This window comes from Pteropus medius, unplaced genomic scaffold (genome assembly GCF_902729225.1).
Source record: "Pteropus medius unplaced genomic scaffold, Ma_sr-lr_union100, whole genome shotgun sequence".
Lineage (NCBI taxonomy): Eukaryota > Metazoa > Chordata > Mammalia > Chiroptera > Pteropodidae > Pteropus > Pteropus medius.
Window position 1 is genome coordinate 616,085 of NW_024347790.1, and position 17,172 is coordinate 633,256.

The 17,172-nt window shown below is 47.2% G+C and overlaps 1 protein-coding gene across 3 annotated transcripts in view; it reads left to right on the plus strand.

Annotated features, from left to right (window-relative positions):
- The window catches only part of CAMK1D (calcium/calmodulin dependent protein kinase ID), a 351,409-nt gene that overhangs the window by 300,889 nt on the left and 33,348 nt on the right, over positions 1–17,172 (plus strand). For all 3 annotated transcript variants that reach the window (XM_039877392.1, XM_039877390.1, XM_039877393.1), the window contains one exon: positions 1,417–1,543. In XM_039877392.1, the coding sequence (XP_039733326.1) occupies positions 1,417–1,543 (127 nt within the window). The remainder of the gene's footprint in view (positions 1–1,416; positions 1,544–17,172) is intronic.

The window sequence follows — 17,172 nt, forward strand, 5'->3', positions numbered from 1 at the left end:
CAAAAAACTTGAGTACCTCTATTCAGGTTCTTAACCAGTGGAGCAGTCAGCTCTGAGGCCGTGAAGCCTCCCTCGGTCTCCGTAAGCCTCGCCCCCATTCTTTGCTAGGAACAGTGAGATTCCCCAGTTTTACATAAAACACTGTAAAAATGAAGCTTCACTGTTTCCCCCTCAGCCCCCAGCCCCTCCCGTACTGGGCGCTGATGTGCACAGCTCCCCTGGAGCCAGAACTGCGCTCAGATGGTCAGAAGTTGGCCAGGCGAGGAACATCCTGCTGCCTGAGCTCTGCCGGGTCCTGTTCAGGGAAGCAAATGAGGAGCCATCCCAGTTCGCGTTTCACAGGAAGGCGAACAGAAGCTCAGGGTGCTTAGGGACACTTGGCTAGAAAGTGCTAGATCTTCCAGCACAGATTCATTCCCTGATGACATCCCTCTGCTTCCCAGGGAGCAGAGTGAGCAGGTGTCAGCTGGCTCAGGAAAGGGGAGATCGCGCCCTCCCCCAACCCCCATCTGCCAGACCTACTGATCGGGATGTTACCAAGCGCATGGAGGGGGACTCTTGGGTCAGAGAAAGATTGCTAAAAAGGACCTGATAAAAGCAACAAAGGAGCTCCTGCAAAAGTAATTTTACTTCTCGGGATCCCCTTTCCCCTAACCCAGGAAATGAATGGACAGGTCTGAGAGGCATTAGCTTTCTAGTGCTAACCTGAAAATAAAAGGCCTCTCAAAATAAGAGGCAACTAGCGTTTGAGACCAGCAAGAATAGCTAGCTATTCGGGCGGCGTTCATTCAGGCAGAAGCCCAAATAATGTTCTGATTAGAAGACAAAGCAGTGGGTATTGATGAGAAAGGGAAGGAGGACAAGTACATCCGTAGAAGGAAGACCTTTCTACCAGTACAGGTAACGTAACATAGTGGTGCTAATTCCATAAATGTCAATTTTCAGTCCAGTAGTCATAATAACTGCTTTCTTGTTATCTTTGCAAACGGTTCTTTAGGAGACAGTTGGCCCCATCCAAAGATTATTTTGCCCTATTCATCACCTTCCAAGGGTTGAGGCATAAAACGTACAAGGCAGTTCCTCTGGCATGGCAGTTCCAGCTCCGGTTTAAAATGGCTCCTTTTATTCTAATGTTTACACTAGATTGCCTCCAAATATGGTCGGATTTTTCCAGTAGAGACAATACTAATAAGGGGAAGGGGACAACATTTATTGAAAACCAGCGAGTGCCCTCTGCTGTGCACAACCCTCTGCAGGGCTTTATTAAAAACCACTTTTCTTTTCTTAATACATTTACTGCATCTAAAGCTCAAGTATGTTCTTGAATAGTGACTAGATTTTGTGGTTTGCTGAGTCGGCCACAACTGAACCAGCTGTAAACACAGTTTGCAATTTTTTTTCTTATTTTCTTCCTAGCCTGAAAATCTGTTGTACTATAGTCAAGATGAGGAGTCCAAAATAATGATTAGTGACTTTGGATTGTCAAAGATGGAGGGCAAAGGAGATGTGATGTCCACAGCCTGTGGGACCCCCGGCTACGTTGGTAAGGACTGTGTGTGTGTGTGTATGTGTGTCGTGTCACCACATGTCAACTGCATCTGTCTTCTTAGCATCTGAGCCTGGCGCCTGGTCACAGCTGCCTTCATTTCACTCGAGGGAAGAATGAAAAGATTGAGAGACACTGGGACGAGTCAGAAGGGAGGTTTCCCTCGAAGCCTTTAAGGGCTGGGCAGAAATCCTGCTGGATGTGTGTGTGGGCCTGACTTCAGGCCGGGAGTTGGTTTGGGTGAATTGCCAGGCTCTAATACCAGAAACATTGCATATATGTGTGTTTTCAAATGGTTTACAGTGAGACACTGAGCTAACGATAAGGTGCAAACACAGATAAAACATTTTAAATGTTGAGATAGAGGCAGCCGGAAAGAAAACCTTGGTGGAAGGACTGGTTCAAACCTTGACAAAGTCACTCTCTTGAATTAGCGAATCCTGATCTGTACTGGAGAAGCCAAGAATGAGAGTTTTCCCTAAAAGCAGAAACCTGTGTCCTTTTGTACTAAACATAGAGAATGCAAAGAAGGCTGCTGACATGTGAACACGTGGACGCTGAGATTCATCTTCTGTCTTCTGGGGCCTGGAGAAAGGCTGTCGGAACTCTCTGCAAAGTGTTTAGGACTTTCTCTTACACAAATACATCCATTCAGCAAATGTATATTAAAGTGCCTGCTATGCACTAGATGCTGTTCTAGGCACTGGGGTGACAGCAGTGAATGAGATGGGCAGGGTGCCTGCCTGGTGGAGCTTACAATTTTAGTTGAGAGTGACAGTCTGTAAACAAGGAAATAAATGAATGAACAGAGTTTTCAGGTAACTGCTACAAATAAACAAAAAATGGGGGCATGTGATAGAGTAACAGAGGCACAGAAGGACCGGGACTGGGTTAAGGGGACAGGGAGAAGACTTGGGCAGTCAGCCATGGGAACTTAGGGGAGAGAATGTTCCAGGTAGAGGCGTCAGTGTGCGCAAAAGCCCTAGTGGGAAAAAGCCTGGGGAGAGGGTGCAGACTACAGATGTCTGAGAACAGGGTTAAGATTGAGATTGAAAAAGACATTTAGAGAATGGACACCAAGGCTGAATTCTCATCGTGCAAACCATGATGGCCTTTCTTAATAAGAACAGGAAGCCTGCCTTGGAGGAGAGTGGGGAATGCCCCATGAGCCACATCGTTCCTCTCTGTCTCTGGGTACAGTCAGGCCGCCTTCTGGGTAGGCTGAGAGCAGGCCGAGAGCAGGCCTCACAGTAAATGGGCCTGGGTCCCAGAGCATTGTGGGACACTCCAGGTGACTCAGAAGGCACTTCACAGCTTTTCAAGTGTTTGCAAAATAATGGATGTTATGTCACAGCTGTTTCATTTAAGAAACTCAAAGGAGAGGAGAAAAAAGCAGACTGGGGAACAGAGAATAACATGAGAGAAAAGAATGTTTAGAAGGAAGAGATACAGATGGTGGGTGTGTGGCAGGGGACGAGAAGGTGTGCTCTGTGCTGCTCAGCTCTTGACTGTCACGGGTGGGGATTGTGTCCCTGGGTTGTGTGCACGCACTAGACAGAGAAGGAGAGATCATTCTCATCGTGTTTAAGAAGCCAGCACGGCCTTGATCGAGGTAATGGCGCAGAGAGCCATCTCTTTTCTAGGAGAATAAAGTGATGGTTGCAGGGATAGGCTGGACCCCGTCAGAGACACTTGGAATCAGGGCTGTGACACGTGTGTACATGCATGTGTATGCCTGGGGGTGGAGGTGGGTGGAAGTGTGAGCATGTGAGGGATGTGTGGAATTTCTCCAGCTCAGTCTGAGCCATCAGGCAAGTGGCAAATAAAAACAAAGGGATGAGCTCATACTCCTTTCTCTTAAAAGATGGGGAGGGTGAAAGCCTGTTCCAACCACAGACATTAGACAGTGAGGATGCCTGTGAGGTCGTGGTGCCCTGCCAGGGTGGCTCTGCCTCGTCAGCAGTCCGGCGCCCAGGCCGCTCTGGGTGAAGGAGCCTTGTGCGCGGGGCGTGGGGAGGTGGCTGCCAGCACTCCCCTTCAGAGGGAGTCGGCGCTCGCACTGTGATGGAACGCTCTGACGAAGAATGTCCATGCGTGTGTAAGCTCCACACTCTTCTCATACTTGGCTCTCATGTTGGAAAACTCTAGCACTTTCTAAATGAATTTTTGCTTCTTTGAGTCTTGGCAGAGCCCATGGAATGGCAGTTTCTCTGGGTTTCTAAGTGGCTGCTGCCCGAGGGGGTCTGGTTCTCTTTATACATAGGACACTGATGAGTCTGAGAACTGGGAACGATGCTTAGACATGGCCCTTGCTCTTTCTGCCCTAAATGATGGCTGCAGGTGGAGCCCTTGGGTGATTCTGCCATCGGATGCTGAGTTTCCTGTGAGTGTGGAAGGGGAAAGGAGGACTCTGGGAATATAGCACTTCCATTCACGCTTCTTGAGCTCCGAGACTCCTGAAAGACTTTTCAGAACAAGGAAGGAGCCCCCTGGGGGAGCTCTACGAGACATACCCCGGGCACTGGGCTGAATTTCTCCCCCACGGGCTGCATGACAAACTCCTTACTCAGCCATCAGAGCCCCGCTTACATGTCACCCCTGCTTTGATGGCTCTCCCAACACCCACCCTCTCCTTCGTCATCCTGGTTCTCCGCCTCGAGCCTTTCCTCATCTCCGCTCTGAGCACGTTGCAGCGGCGTCCATGTTTATCTGTGTCTCTCCCCCGCTGCGCTGGTGGGTTCCTCGAGAGCACTGTCTTACTCATCTTTGCACAGATGCCTGTAGATTGAGTAAAAACCCAAGGGTCATGAAAATTGGTGACTTTTTTCTTGTCTCCCCTTCCATTTGTTCAGCCTGTATTTATTGAATTTCTGTCGTGTGCCATGTGCACAGTGGTTTGGTGTTAGAAATATAAATATGCGTAAGGAAGAGTCACTGACCTCGGAGTGCTCACAGTATTACCGTGAGACACAGAGGGCAAGCGGGGACACTGAAGAATGTGTGGTCTGTGCTACATTACTCATCCATTCAAGAATTATTTATTTTGTGCCTACCTTCTGTTCTAGGTACTGTAGATGTATCTGTAGAAAAAAAAACAAAAACAATAGATGAAAGTCCCACCTATAATAAGGGAGATATAATACGCAAACAGCTGTGTTGGTTAATTAATATCATAGACGGTGATAAGTGCTCTGAAGAAAAATGAAGCAGGAAAGAGAAAATCACATGTGTGTGTATGTGGCAGGGGTTATGGTTTTCAATATGATGATCAGGGCAGCCCTCGCGCAGAAGGGGTGGCAGTGGGGTAAGGATGTGACGGAACGGGAAGAGCCGGCCGTGTTGTTATTTGGAGGAAGAGCTTTCTGAGGATTGTGCAAAGGCCCCGAGGCAAGAGTGAGTGGGTTGAGCAAAGTAGAGGAGCAGCAGATAAAGTCAGAGCAGTAACAGGCAGAGCGTGTGCAGACCAGGACTACAAGTCATTGTCAGGGCTGTGGCTTTCACTCAGGGTGGCAGGAAGCCATCGGCGTGTTCCGAGATAAGGCCCAGTGCAATGTGACCTTAACCAGCATCCCTTTAGGGAACAGGCTGGACCAGGCTGGCAGAGCGGAAGTGGTGAGAAGCTGTCAATTTCCAGATAGAATATGAAGGTAGTGTCATCAAGATTTTTCCGGAAAATTGAAAGACAAAGCGAGGATAATTCCAAATGCTTTTGGCCTGAGCACCTTTAATCGAGAAGCCCGTGGGAGGAGCAAGTTGCAGAAATATTACCAGGGGTTTGGTTTCGATTTGTTAAAGTTCGCAAGGTCGAGGAGGTGCTGGAATATGAGTGTGGAGTTCTGGAGAGAGATCCAGTCTGGAACTATACTGTTCTCGCTATATATGGTAGTTATGTTCTGTAAAGTCTCAGTGAAGACTGAGTTCGTGACCACTGAGCCACTGCTCCCAGAGGAGATGCAGGGTTAAGTTCTGTGGGCCTCCGGCCCCAGCATTCTCAACAACTGATAGATAACATAAGTTTGTTTTATGTGTGTTTCTCTTCAGTGACACCTTATTTAATATTGTTGTTGATTCGTTAACATTGCACTCAGGCCCAACAGTGCTACAACTTATGCCTGAGCGAAGCTTGTCAAGCACACGTATGTTCCCATACACACATCCTGGCCTCCAATGCTCAGGAACTCTACACAGCACCTCAGCGCCACGCTCTGAACAGTGGCATCACCAAAACACACCACAATGTGAAAAACGTGGCACTGACTAGACCATGAAAACAATACTCGTTTACCGTGGAGAGACAAACAAGAGGGCAGAGCGTTGCCCTGTTTGACCTAACCTGGAATGAGCACCTCAGGGGCCTCGAAGTTCAGGGGCTCAGAGTTCATTTGCTAGTGTCCACGAGGGAGGATGCACTGCATGTGAGCACTGATAGCCTCTGGGTGCATTTCAAAGCCTGGGACCTGGATGAGAATCCTGGCCAGGTGGGTGGAGGTAGAGGAGGAGAAAGCCCCCAGGGCTAAGTCCCGGGGACTCAGGGGGATGAGGAGGCAGCAGCAGGTGATGTAGGAAGAGAACCCAGGGGAGTGCGCTGTCGGGAAAGTGCTTCAAGAAAGATGAGGTACCATTTGTCAGTTGTTGCAATAAGTCAAGTAAAATGAAGACTGAGTGAGTGTTGGCCATAGGTTGGGGAGACCTTGGAGTATGACTTAATTAATTAAGCCTGTGGGAGCCTGGCCGTCAGAATAATGCTGGAAGAAGGAGAAATAGGTCTTTGTAAGAGGACTCCAGCATGCTGTCAACCCTGAGGACGGACACAGCCAGCTCCACCTGCCCCCGCAGTAGCTGCAAGGTCGGAACACTGTTTGGGATCTCAGACGAAAAAGCCAGAACTGCCGGGCGGTTCTCTGTCTGAACAGGGCAGAGCCCAGCCGATCGGGCATCTGGGAGAGAGAAGAGAGAGAGTGCACGCTCCCCTCCCCCACTCCGCCCCCCGGGGGTGACACTGTCCCACAAGCTGGCCAGGAGCAGAGGGTCTCTGTCTCCTTTCAGCTTTAGTTCAGGCTTCTTCTGGGTCAAATTGTTGGTTTCAATTTGTGAACACTATTGTTTTGTTGTAGGTGTTTTTTCCTAAATGACTGTTCAGTTGAATAGTTAATTTTGTCAACATCAAGATCATTCTTCGATTTAAATGAGTGATCTAATAATGAAGAAACAATGAAAAAAGGGGTGGTTTATCCCAAGTATCCCAATGCACAGGGTGCTGTAGATGAAGATGAAGGAATCGAAGCACTTTGAACTTCACCCTTCACTCTTAGCAGCTAGCTGCCCAGATCTTGCATACCTTCGAAAGGACCATTGGCCCCTGCAGAGTGTCACGTCACCGGTAGCAGGAGATGCGGGCATCTCTCCATCCATGTGTGCTGGCTTCCTACCACAGGCAGTGCAGAGGGCCCCTGCCGTGGAGTGTGGCAGGCAGGTAACACGGATCCATATAAAGTTGCGTATTTGCAGGGCGAAGTAAGTCAGCGACATATTTCAGAAGCAACATCACAAGTACAGGTGAGATGGATCAGCAAGGGCTGGAAAGACCAGGGAAACCCAGGGAAAATGCTATGGAGGAGGCAGGATCTGAAGGAAGGGTAGAGCCCTGGGGAAGATGGGGAGGGTTACAGTGCGGGCAAGCAGCACTGCAAAGGCCCAGAGTCGTGGACCGCTCCCTGTACAGTCAGGGCACGTGAGCAGACTCATTGGGCGGGGAGAGAGGGCGTGCACGTACGAGTGCTCGGAGGTGATTTAGGAGAAACAATGGGGCCATCTGGTGGAGATCAGCTCACCGGGATAACATGGCGACTGTCAACACGGTGTTGACCTGGGTTTGGATCCATTAACTGGGCCAGGCAGAACATTCCCCTTGGTGTCACCAAAGAAGGAGAAAATCAGAGCTTAGAAAGTTAAGGAAATGACTTGTGTGACCTGCTCGGCACCACCAATTAATGCGTCCGGACAGGCCCTCCGGAATTGCTGAATAGAACGCGCAGGTCGGCGGAGAGCACCCATGCCAGTCATGTCACTGGTGCGAGGATCGCGGGCAAGCCTGCCCCTGTTTGGCAGAGGAAAGCCCGTTGTTTCACTTCTTGGTGGTGCTGTTTGCACACTGGTGTGATTTCTCAGGTTCTGTGGGTCTAGTCCTCCTGGTTTCCAAGAAAATGAAACTCTTTTAAAAGAGCCTCAAACCTTTGTCCGCAAATTAAGTGACAAAGTGCTTTGCCAGAAGAAGGCAAGCATGTGCTCTCTTACTAACTAGCAGGGAGACTCAGGAACCCCAAGCCGCACTTGGGAAAGGAGGCTGGGGTGGTGGAAGCTCTCCCCGCTTCGTGATGCATTTGAGTTAAATGAGACTTGCTTTTCTCATGGAGCCTTATTGAGTAGCAATCCATCCCTTTGCCGTATTTCATTTGGAGCACACGCCAGCAACCACACTCTTTCATTATGGGATGCTGCTCAGAAATTGCAAGGAGATTTCCCTCTGGTCCATCGTGTTCATGAGCTCGACTCCATGCCGGTTCTGTAGGTGGTGGCCAGTGTCCTGCTCCCTGAGCTGTGGAGAAGGAGTCCTTGTGGTTCCTCCCGTAACTTAGCTGTAGTGTTGCCTGCACAGGCATAGCATAAGGCTTTGGGCTGGCTCTGGCTTCACTTACTTAAAATAGTTTCGATAAGTTTCATCGTGTTCTCTTCTAGATGGAAATGGGGAACAGTTGGTCAATATTGTTGGCATATTTTTTCACACAGTTAGAGGAATGCTCTTAATTCATAGTGTCATCACACTTTTAGAGCTTGATAATGGGACCAGAAGTTACCATGAAGGCTTGGAAACCCATGGTTCCAGCCAGTGCTGTGTCAGGATGAGGACCTCTGTCCTCAGAGCCACCCAGCCTATAGTTGGTGGCAGCCACAGCAGTGGGACTTGAACGCAAGTATCCTGTAGTATATTTCTGTCATTGGTTAGATACAGAGAGGCCCGAGCCCTTCACATAAGCACTTGGATTCTTAGTTTCTTGTATATAAAATAAACAGGTTGTACTAATTGATCTTCATGATTTTTTTCTGGTTCAACCATTAGGTATTTCTATAGCCCTTATGTGACTTAGTATCCCTTAAATATATACATAGTCACGTGTCAAGGATCTTGACTGTCATTTTTTCCCCATTTTCACTTAGAACTGATAAGAACAATTGGATAAAATTGATTGACATGGCCCATTTCCGTCCTCTTCAGCAACCTATGTCACATGGCGGTTCCTTTTATCTTTCTCATAGGTCCTTCGTTCCCAACCTTTAATCCTCACTCCTCTGTGTGGTTGTATTCCCCCACAGAGCCTCATTTTTACTTGTTGTCCACTTAAACATCATATTTTAGTACCCGGCTATAAGCATTTCATCATCGTTCTCATTCTCTCAGACCGTTAGTGTTGGAAGAGGATTGTATATAACTGATAAATTGGCATACGGGATACATAAGAGTGGGCAAAGGATTCACATGAGAATTTTCTCTTTCCTTTTCTCTCAGCAGCTACTCAGTGGCAACCAGCCTCAAGCATTTCATCACGCCAGGTGCTGCAGTCAGGCCCCATTTGTTAGAGAGGACAGCCCCGCCCCCTCAAGTGGGGCACGTGTAGGGCTTGCTCTTTTTCTTACCCTTGACACAGTGAACATGGACTGGGACAAAAGCTCACGATCAGAACGTGGGCAAAGTGACCCCAGCCCTGCCTCGGAGGTGCCCCCACCCCACACATCCTGCCCCACTCACTCCTAACTCTTTGTAAAGCGCTTTTCATCCTTCTGGGATTTCTTTATGGCTCCTCTCAATCCTCGATACTGGGCTGGAGTTCCAGTTTCTAAACTGGCTCCATTTCGTTAGGTGGGTTGGGAGTGAGTGGGGAAGCAGTATTTTGTGGCTTACTCTTTTTTTTTTTTTTTAACGATTAAAAAACAAAACATTGGAATGACTCTCCATGTCTTCTTCATTTCGAAGTGTAGCTTCTTGTCAATTTCCGAAGGAAGGGTGGGCGTAAGTGCAAAGTAGCCATCCCATTGCGGCCACTAACTGGTTAGGGTGGAGGCGGACTCCTGGGACAACCCATAAGGACACGTCAGGGTTATTTGTTGCCACAGTGCTCTGAAATGTCTTGCTCAGAACATTCTCCCTCCTCGTCCCACTGAATTCCAGGTCTGTCCCGTATTTGAAAACATCAGCCGCCTTCCCATTTTCCGCTCCCTTTTCATTCCTTCGCTTCGGCTCCTCCACCCACCAGCCACATTTTGGCTTTGGTAACACTGGAATAGCAATCCAGCTCAGATCAGGATGATAATTATAAACCAGGGCAGTGCTTTAATGGGGAGTTTTCATGCCTGTGGTAAAATTCAAGAAGCTACTAGGAAAATCAGAGTGAGCCACTCTTTTGCGATGCATTTTTAGTAAATTATAACTCTAAAGGGAGGATAAGAAAGAGCAAAAGAGAATGGAGCTTTCCCAGGAAACTTCTATCCCTCTGAACTTTGGGTTGAAGACAAACCACAGGCAAGGTAGGATTCTGTATTTCAGTTGTATTTTCATTTGCCAATGATCGAGATCACAGTACCCTGAAGCTAGGTGAGGCAGTGCCTGTTTGTTAACGTGCTTACTGTGAAGTCCCTTTTTAATCCATTGTTTCCTCTTTTAATACCCCTGCAGTTGAAAATTCTGCTGACAGGAAACAGATCTGACTAACCCATTCAGATGACCTCCTCGTTGTCATGCAGTTCTTATCCACTTCTCCTCTGAATGTAGGCCTGATTTTATTATCCTTGCTCTACCATCTCTGAACAGGCCATGGCTGTGTTCCTTCTCACCACCTGTGGAAGTTCCTTGGGGACAGGAAGACTGTCTAGGATCCAAGTGTCTAGCCCCAGACACAAATCCCTAGTGGCATTTCTTGAAATGAGTCACACACAGCTCTTCAGTTAAGCTCAAGTTCTTTTCCACAGAGCCCTAACTCCAGGACAAAGTGCAGGCTCCCTTCAAGACAGGAGACCACGGCATAGAAAGATAATGAGATACACTCATACAGGGCCCAGCCTGTAATTCTGTCCTCTGAGTCAGTGCTGGATCCGAGGTGACAGAGATAGTAGTGCCACTCTGTGTACAATCTAATCGTCTTTAAAGCCGTCTCATTGAAGTTCAGGGCTCTCTCATTGGGCCCCGTCATGTTGCCTAGCCTGTCTGGCAGAGCAGAACTTGAATCCAGGCCCCCTGCCTCCCCCAGTTTCCTTGGTCTCCTTTCGTGAGCCACTTGGGGAAAAAAGCCAGGATATTAAAAGAAGTCTTCACTAACTCTGACCATGACTGATTTTCAACTTTTAGGGCCTTATCCTCCCCACCATGACATATGTGAATGAAGTTCAAGTCAAATGCCTTTTTCCGTGGCCTCTTCAGAGAGGTAAGGCCAGTCAGCGAGAGGAACAGATGAACCTTAGACTAGGCTGTGGGCGGGCAAGTTCCTGTCCGCCAGCCTCTTCTTGCTGATATCATAAGATACGTGGCAGGTTGGGCATTTCAGACCCATTTTCAAAGACAGAAGCTCATTCAGAGACATAGAGCTGCTGCTAATTCAGTGTCCGGTCGGCTCTATCTCAGCAGGTAGGGGAGATGGCAAGAGTTTTACACACTCTAAAGAATTAGGAAAAAAATTAGGATATGCCCATTTTATAACTAGTTTTCTGGATTAATTTTTTCTAATCTCCCTTTAAAAAAGAATTATAACTGGGGCCAATGAAAACAGGAATTGGTTAGAGCTTGGCATTGCACCCTCTTAGGATAATGGACAGGGTGATGACACCTGGCCTGGAGGCCTGAGAGGGGAAGATGGGGACATGCGGGTGGGGGAGGAAGACGGAAGGCCGGGGAGAGAGAATGTGTAGGGAACACAGTCTCCTTCTTCCGTCTGAAAATGCAGAGCCATGAGGGTGCTGTGGCGAGCCAGAGTTCCTTAGCCATTGTAGGAGTCTCTAATATTATGACAGATTGTTGTCATCTCTGTACTGTTGTCTGTCAGCAATGGCCCACAGGCAGTTCCTGTGATGCAGTGTCTAGAATGGTGCCTGGACAGAGTGGGGACTGTGTAAATGTGTTGGTGATTAAGTGAGCAAAAGGATCAATAACTAAATGAACAAAGGGACCAACTGCATGGGAGGTTTGTATGGGGGTTTTTTGAAGTTCCGTCCAACTCCACGATTCAAGTTCTCATGTTGCGCCCTCCCATCTCACATGAGCCCAGCTCGATCCTGACTTCTGAAGGTGTTCATCAAAAGGATGGAGATCTTCATTTATGAATCATTTCCCTTATGGAAAGCTAGAATCAAGGGAAATTACCAAACGGTATCAAGGATCTGTCCATCCTTATTTCTAGGAAATAATAAAACCTGAGTTTTATTTTTGCTCCTATGGTTTTGCTTTTACCAACTTTTCTTCCTTCCATAATAACTACTACTGATTATGTGCTCATCATCTCTTGTAAGCATGATAATCCTGAAAGTTGGGTTCTGCCAACGTTCCCATTTTACAGATGAGCAAAGTGAGGGCTTTTTACCACTCCTACAGTTCCATATTTACACTTACTCCTTTATCCTGAGAACACAACATGAAGGCTGCGTTCAGTTGAATAACCATTTGTTGAACATGTTGTGTTCTCAGGATAAAGGAATAAGTGTAAAGATGGAACTGTAGGAGTGGTAAAACCAGGAACAGCTGTTTCTTTCCTGCTCAGTATCTTTTCCATTCTTTCTACTTTGACCTCCATCATTTGACTGTTAGAGGTAATTAATTCTTTTCTGTATATCTTCAGAATTTTAGAGTAAGTTGAGTATTTTCAGAGTTCTATTTAGAGTGAGTTAAACTTAAAACTCAGTGACCCCTCCTCTCCCATCTTGCCAGCATCCTGTCCGTCTTGGCCTGATCCTTATCCTTAGGAAGGAAACCGAGGCTGTATTACTTCTGTGGCTCGGGTCTACACTCAGTGCCCAGACCAGGAGTGCCATGGGCTCAGGGGTCATGTCCACCTTCTTCACTCCATAAAGCCAGTGCCTGAAATGAGACCCAGCCCATTAAATGATTGAATCAAGGGAGAAACACCACCTCAGTCCCTTTGTCTGGACCAGTGGTTTTCCCGTTCTGGCATTAAGGGCTGCTCCTGCCACCGGGTGGCTCCCTCCTGACTGTGTCCCTGTCCTTCACCCACAGGAAGTGGTTATCTTTGAAGTACTGGAAGGAGTGGTACTCAAACCTCCATAGAGGAGAACAAATCACCTTGAACATGAGCTTGGTAGCAGGGTGAGATCTTCTCAGTCTCCTTGTCTCTCTCGACAGGAACTGCTTGCTCTTCAGCACACCTTGAAAAAAGGAAAAATCTTTTTCTACTTTATATGAGCCTGAGGATTGATTGCTGGGGCCCCACAGGACAGCTGCTCTCCTCATTTCCGGTTGCACTTGATTAAGCCTTTTTCTTCTCTTTCTTTCACTGAGGAAAATGCGCAATTTAATTGTTTTTAAAAACAAGGTAAAAGGTTTCTGAAATTGTGTAGTTTCATTTTGAAATCTCTGGAGTCCTTCCCTAAACCAGGAATCCTTGCTCTAAATCAGTATGATACAGCTCGGTTTGTAGAAGGTGTTTCACACCAAGTGGGATTCGGCACCGTGGACTGGTAGTGAGCCTCACAGCAGCAAATGCAGTTATTTTAAATGTTAAACCTACTGTTTCACTAAAGAGTGTGAGTAAGGCCTGGGACTGAGAAGGACCACATCTGCCCACAGATAGGGAAGCTCTGCTGAGGCTGCATGGTTTCCGTGGAGATTAATTATATTTACTGTGTAAACTAAACAAGCTGATGGGACGCTGTTTCTGTCAGGAATAGCCAAGAAAACTGAAGGAATAGCCCTCAATGTCTGACCAGGAAGGAGATTCTGAGGGATCATTTAACAGAATAACTTTTCTGCCCTTTAGCCCTGAAACTAGACATCCTGAAATCCCTTTGAGAAAAAGTTTTAGAAGGAGAGCAGCATGAATGACAAACATGTCCACATGCAGATCGTTAGAGCCAGTTCTGCCTCTTTCATCCTCAGAATTAATGTCAGAAATCATTTGCTTAAGGACAGGTGTTTAGTAATTGATCTAACTTATACCTAATACTTTCCAATTGACAATTGATTGCATTCCGAAAGTCGTTTGTCACCCTCTCTCTCTTATTTTCTTTATTTCCCTGTACTTAGTCACCACAAATATTTGAGGCAGCTAAGTTTACTTGTAAGTCACTTGTATGGAGCTCAAAAACGTTTTCTTATAGAAATAATGGTGTGTGCATGTTGAGAGGTTGCATTCAGTTGAATAACCATTTGTCGAACAACCAGAGCACGCTAAACCCTGAGTAGACTGGACATATGTCCATGTTATCCAGCAGCACAGAGACTGGTATTTGACAGTGGAATTCACACAGCAACGAAAGGATGCATGACACATAGTAGGAGCATACAGAAAGTCGGTGTCTTACAGGGTTTTGATGAATGGATGCAGGAACTCACCTGTCATGCCCAACACACATGTCACCCAGGTAGAGCTGCCTCCATCTCAACCCTATTCTCTCCACCTCCCAAAGCCTGGCTTTGGCCAAGTCTAAGGGATCGTCAGAAGGTCAGAACTGCTATCTATTTTGCATGTGTCTTTTTCAACACCTTTAGGTGGGTGGATCTCTCTACTGATGGCCACAGCCCTCAGGAGCTGTGCCTTGAATGTGCTGGAGGAAGGTGTTTGCCCTCTCTACTTGAGTCTTTTTCTTCTATCATAGACGTGCTGGAGTTTGAGTCCTTCTCTGCTCTGTGGGCTGATGGCATTACAGACCAGTCACAGTGCCTGTAAATGACTACTGTCTTTGTCTACAGCTCCAATTAAGTTATTTTGATTCAGAGCCTCTCTCTGTTGAAGGTATGGGGGTGGCGAGAGGCATTGCCAACCTCCCACTGCACAGGAGTTGAGCTGGGTACAAGTAGAAAAGGAAGTTATTTCTCCTTAATTAAGAAATTCTTCAGCACCTGCAGGCAGTGTTGGGGGAGATGGAATGTGTGGCTCAGAGGACCCTGATCACTTTCCAAGGCTCTGGATGGCCTGTGCTCTGGGCCTCCTCGGCCTGGAAGCTCATTTGTCTTCTGAAAGATTGTAAATTGGATGCTGTGACTTTTTAGAATGACAGCAGAATGTTTGCCAATGGTATAAGATGGATAACACAATACAAGGAAGTTTGGCTGGTTCTCAAAGTGAAAACTGAGCTCAAAAAGATCAGAGTGAGAAATAGACTCTCCAGTGAAACATGCTATGGAAAGGGATCAAGAAAATGGTAAGAGGTCGGCCAAAAACCAGGTGAATTAACCATTTGGTGAAACAATGAAGCCAACTGCAGAACACAGAGTGGGAGAGAAAATATTTCATCTGCTCTCAGGGGTTCGTCAAGATTTGGTTGCCGTGTCAGATTGTCAGGGGGCTTGTCAGCATTGCCTGAGAATTTATTTTTGTCAAGAATTACTATGATATGAAAAGTAGCTACTTAGAGTGACGTATGTAGGCTTGATCAGTGCCCCAAAGAATGTTTAATTCCAAGAATCACATCACATGTGAAATTAGAATTAAGACCATTAGTTGTGTGTACCATTATGCAATTTTTAAATATTTTAAGCTGGTGAGAATGTTATTTCCAAGTCAGTTGGCTTTGTCTCTTATCCTTCTGGCATCATGTTCTGCGTTTGTTTCAAGTGCTATTAAGAACCTCACCAGAAGGCAAATGGTTCCCCTGCCTCCAGTTGGTTAAAAATGTTTATATTTCGTTGTTGTTGATATAGCTCAGATAAGACACAACACGCAAAAGAATAAGAAATGTTTGGCACAAGTACATAGACGTCCACTCCCAATATTGTGACCCCGATATTCACTTGTTAATCACTTAGAACTTTTCCCCCTAATGTCCAGGACTAACCCTAGCATCTTTTTGTCAGTGGCACCTTTTGTCAGTTACAAATAGAAGCGTCTGAGAAAGATCCAGAAAATTTTCTTTTAAACTGCATACTTGATGTTATAAACTTTACCATTTAAACAAAATATCATATTTAAGAATCTTCACATGTCAGGTAACATCCACGCTCCAAGTTGCATAAAAATCAGCCACTCGCTTTTCACATCTGTGCAGTGCCTTGCACAATTCTCCAAAACTCTGAAGGTGGAATACTTGATAAGTGCCTCCTGGGGGTGTGGGCTCCTGGGAGGAAACCATGTCCTTTATTCTTCTGGTTTCTGAACAGCGGGCGGCGGCCAGTACTTTCCTCTTTCTAACTGGTGAGGAGGAAGAGGAGGAGGCGGAGGGCGTTCTTTTAAAGAGCTGCCCCCGCAACACCTGAAGCGCTGGGGGCGGGGTGCTGAGGGCCGAGCCCTGGAGAGAACCTAGGGTGAGCTCCTCCACGGAGCAGAGCCGCGTCCTTGCACCCATAAGCCCTCCACCCTCCGCCTCTACACTCTGCGGCTCGGGGTGGGCCCAGTCTCGCTCATGCACTGTGGAGCAGCTGTTGGAAGTGCTGACACCTTCCTTCTCAGTGCTCCTCTCCTGTGTGTCTGTCGCCTGTGGCACCTGGTCCATGAGTTTGTGCTTTAAATCCTGTGCAGAGTCCCCGGTGCCTCTGCACCCTTTGACATCTGGTCTCAGAGTGTTTGGGGCCAGGCTGGCTCTCCTTTCCCTAAAGAGGCCTGGAGGCATTGTGACATGGAGGCCAGGGCATCTGTCCACCAGCGTGGCTCTGTGCTCTCAGGACATGTGCCGTCAGCTCTGCCGGGAGGTGAGGCTGGGTCAGATGGGCTCCACGAGCCTTCTCTGCCTCTTCTGAACTTTCCATGGTGCCATGAGGATGGCCCTGGAGTCTCAGAAATGCGCTCCTTGCAGATGCAGTCACCTCCCACTATCTGTGGCCACTCACACCAGAACATTGGCTCATAAAGCGCATACCTCTTAAAGACATTTATGGAAGTGAACGGCTCCCTTTTGTCAGTTGCCATAGCAGAAGCATCTGAGAAGCATCTGAGAAATAGCAATTACAGCAAAAGAAAGTACACGAGCCGCCAGCTCCCAGATAGCCAAGGGCCACTTCTCCAGTTTCGGGTCGTCAGCTTTATAGTTCTGTCTCTCCTTTTGCTACCGTGTTGAGGGTGAGCTCAGCAAGGAGAGGATGTACACGTTTGTTTATTTTGCTCTTGTTCAAAATAAAATTAAGTCTGATCGAAAGTTGGGAGAAATTGGGGCTGAAACCTAAAATTAGATTTGGGGATTATCAGTGGATTTATTTCTTGCCATTGTTACTAGAAACACTCAAGAATAGTTTGTACGCTTCCCTGTTCTTGCTCTGAAAGATTTAACTTCAACAGAATGGAAGAGGATTTTGCTGTGAGTTTTCCTGTGCAGGGACTTTTCTTTCAGACTGAAGACACTCTCACCTTAACAAGCAGTGCGTACCAGTGGCAAGAGCTAGGACGGGAGCGAGACTGAGCTGCGTTCAGATCCCACCTGGG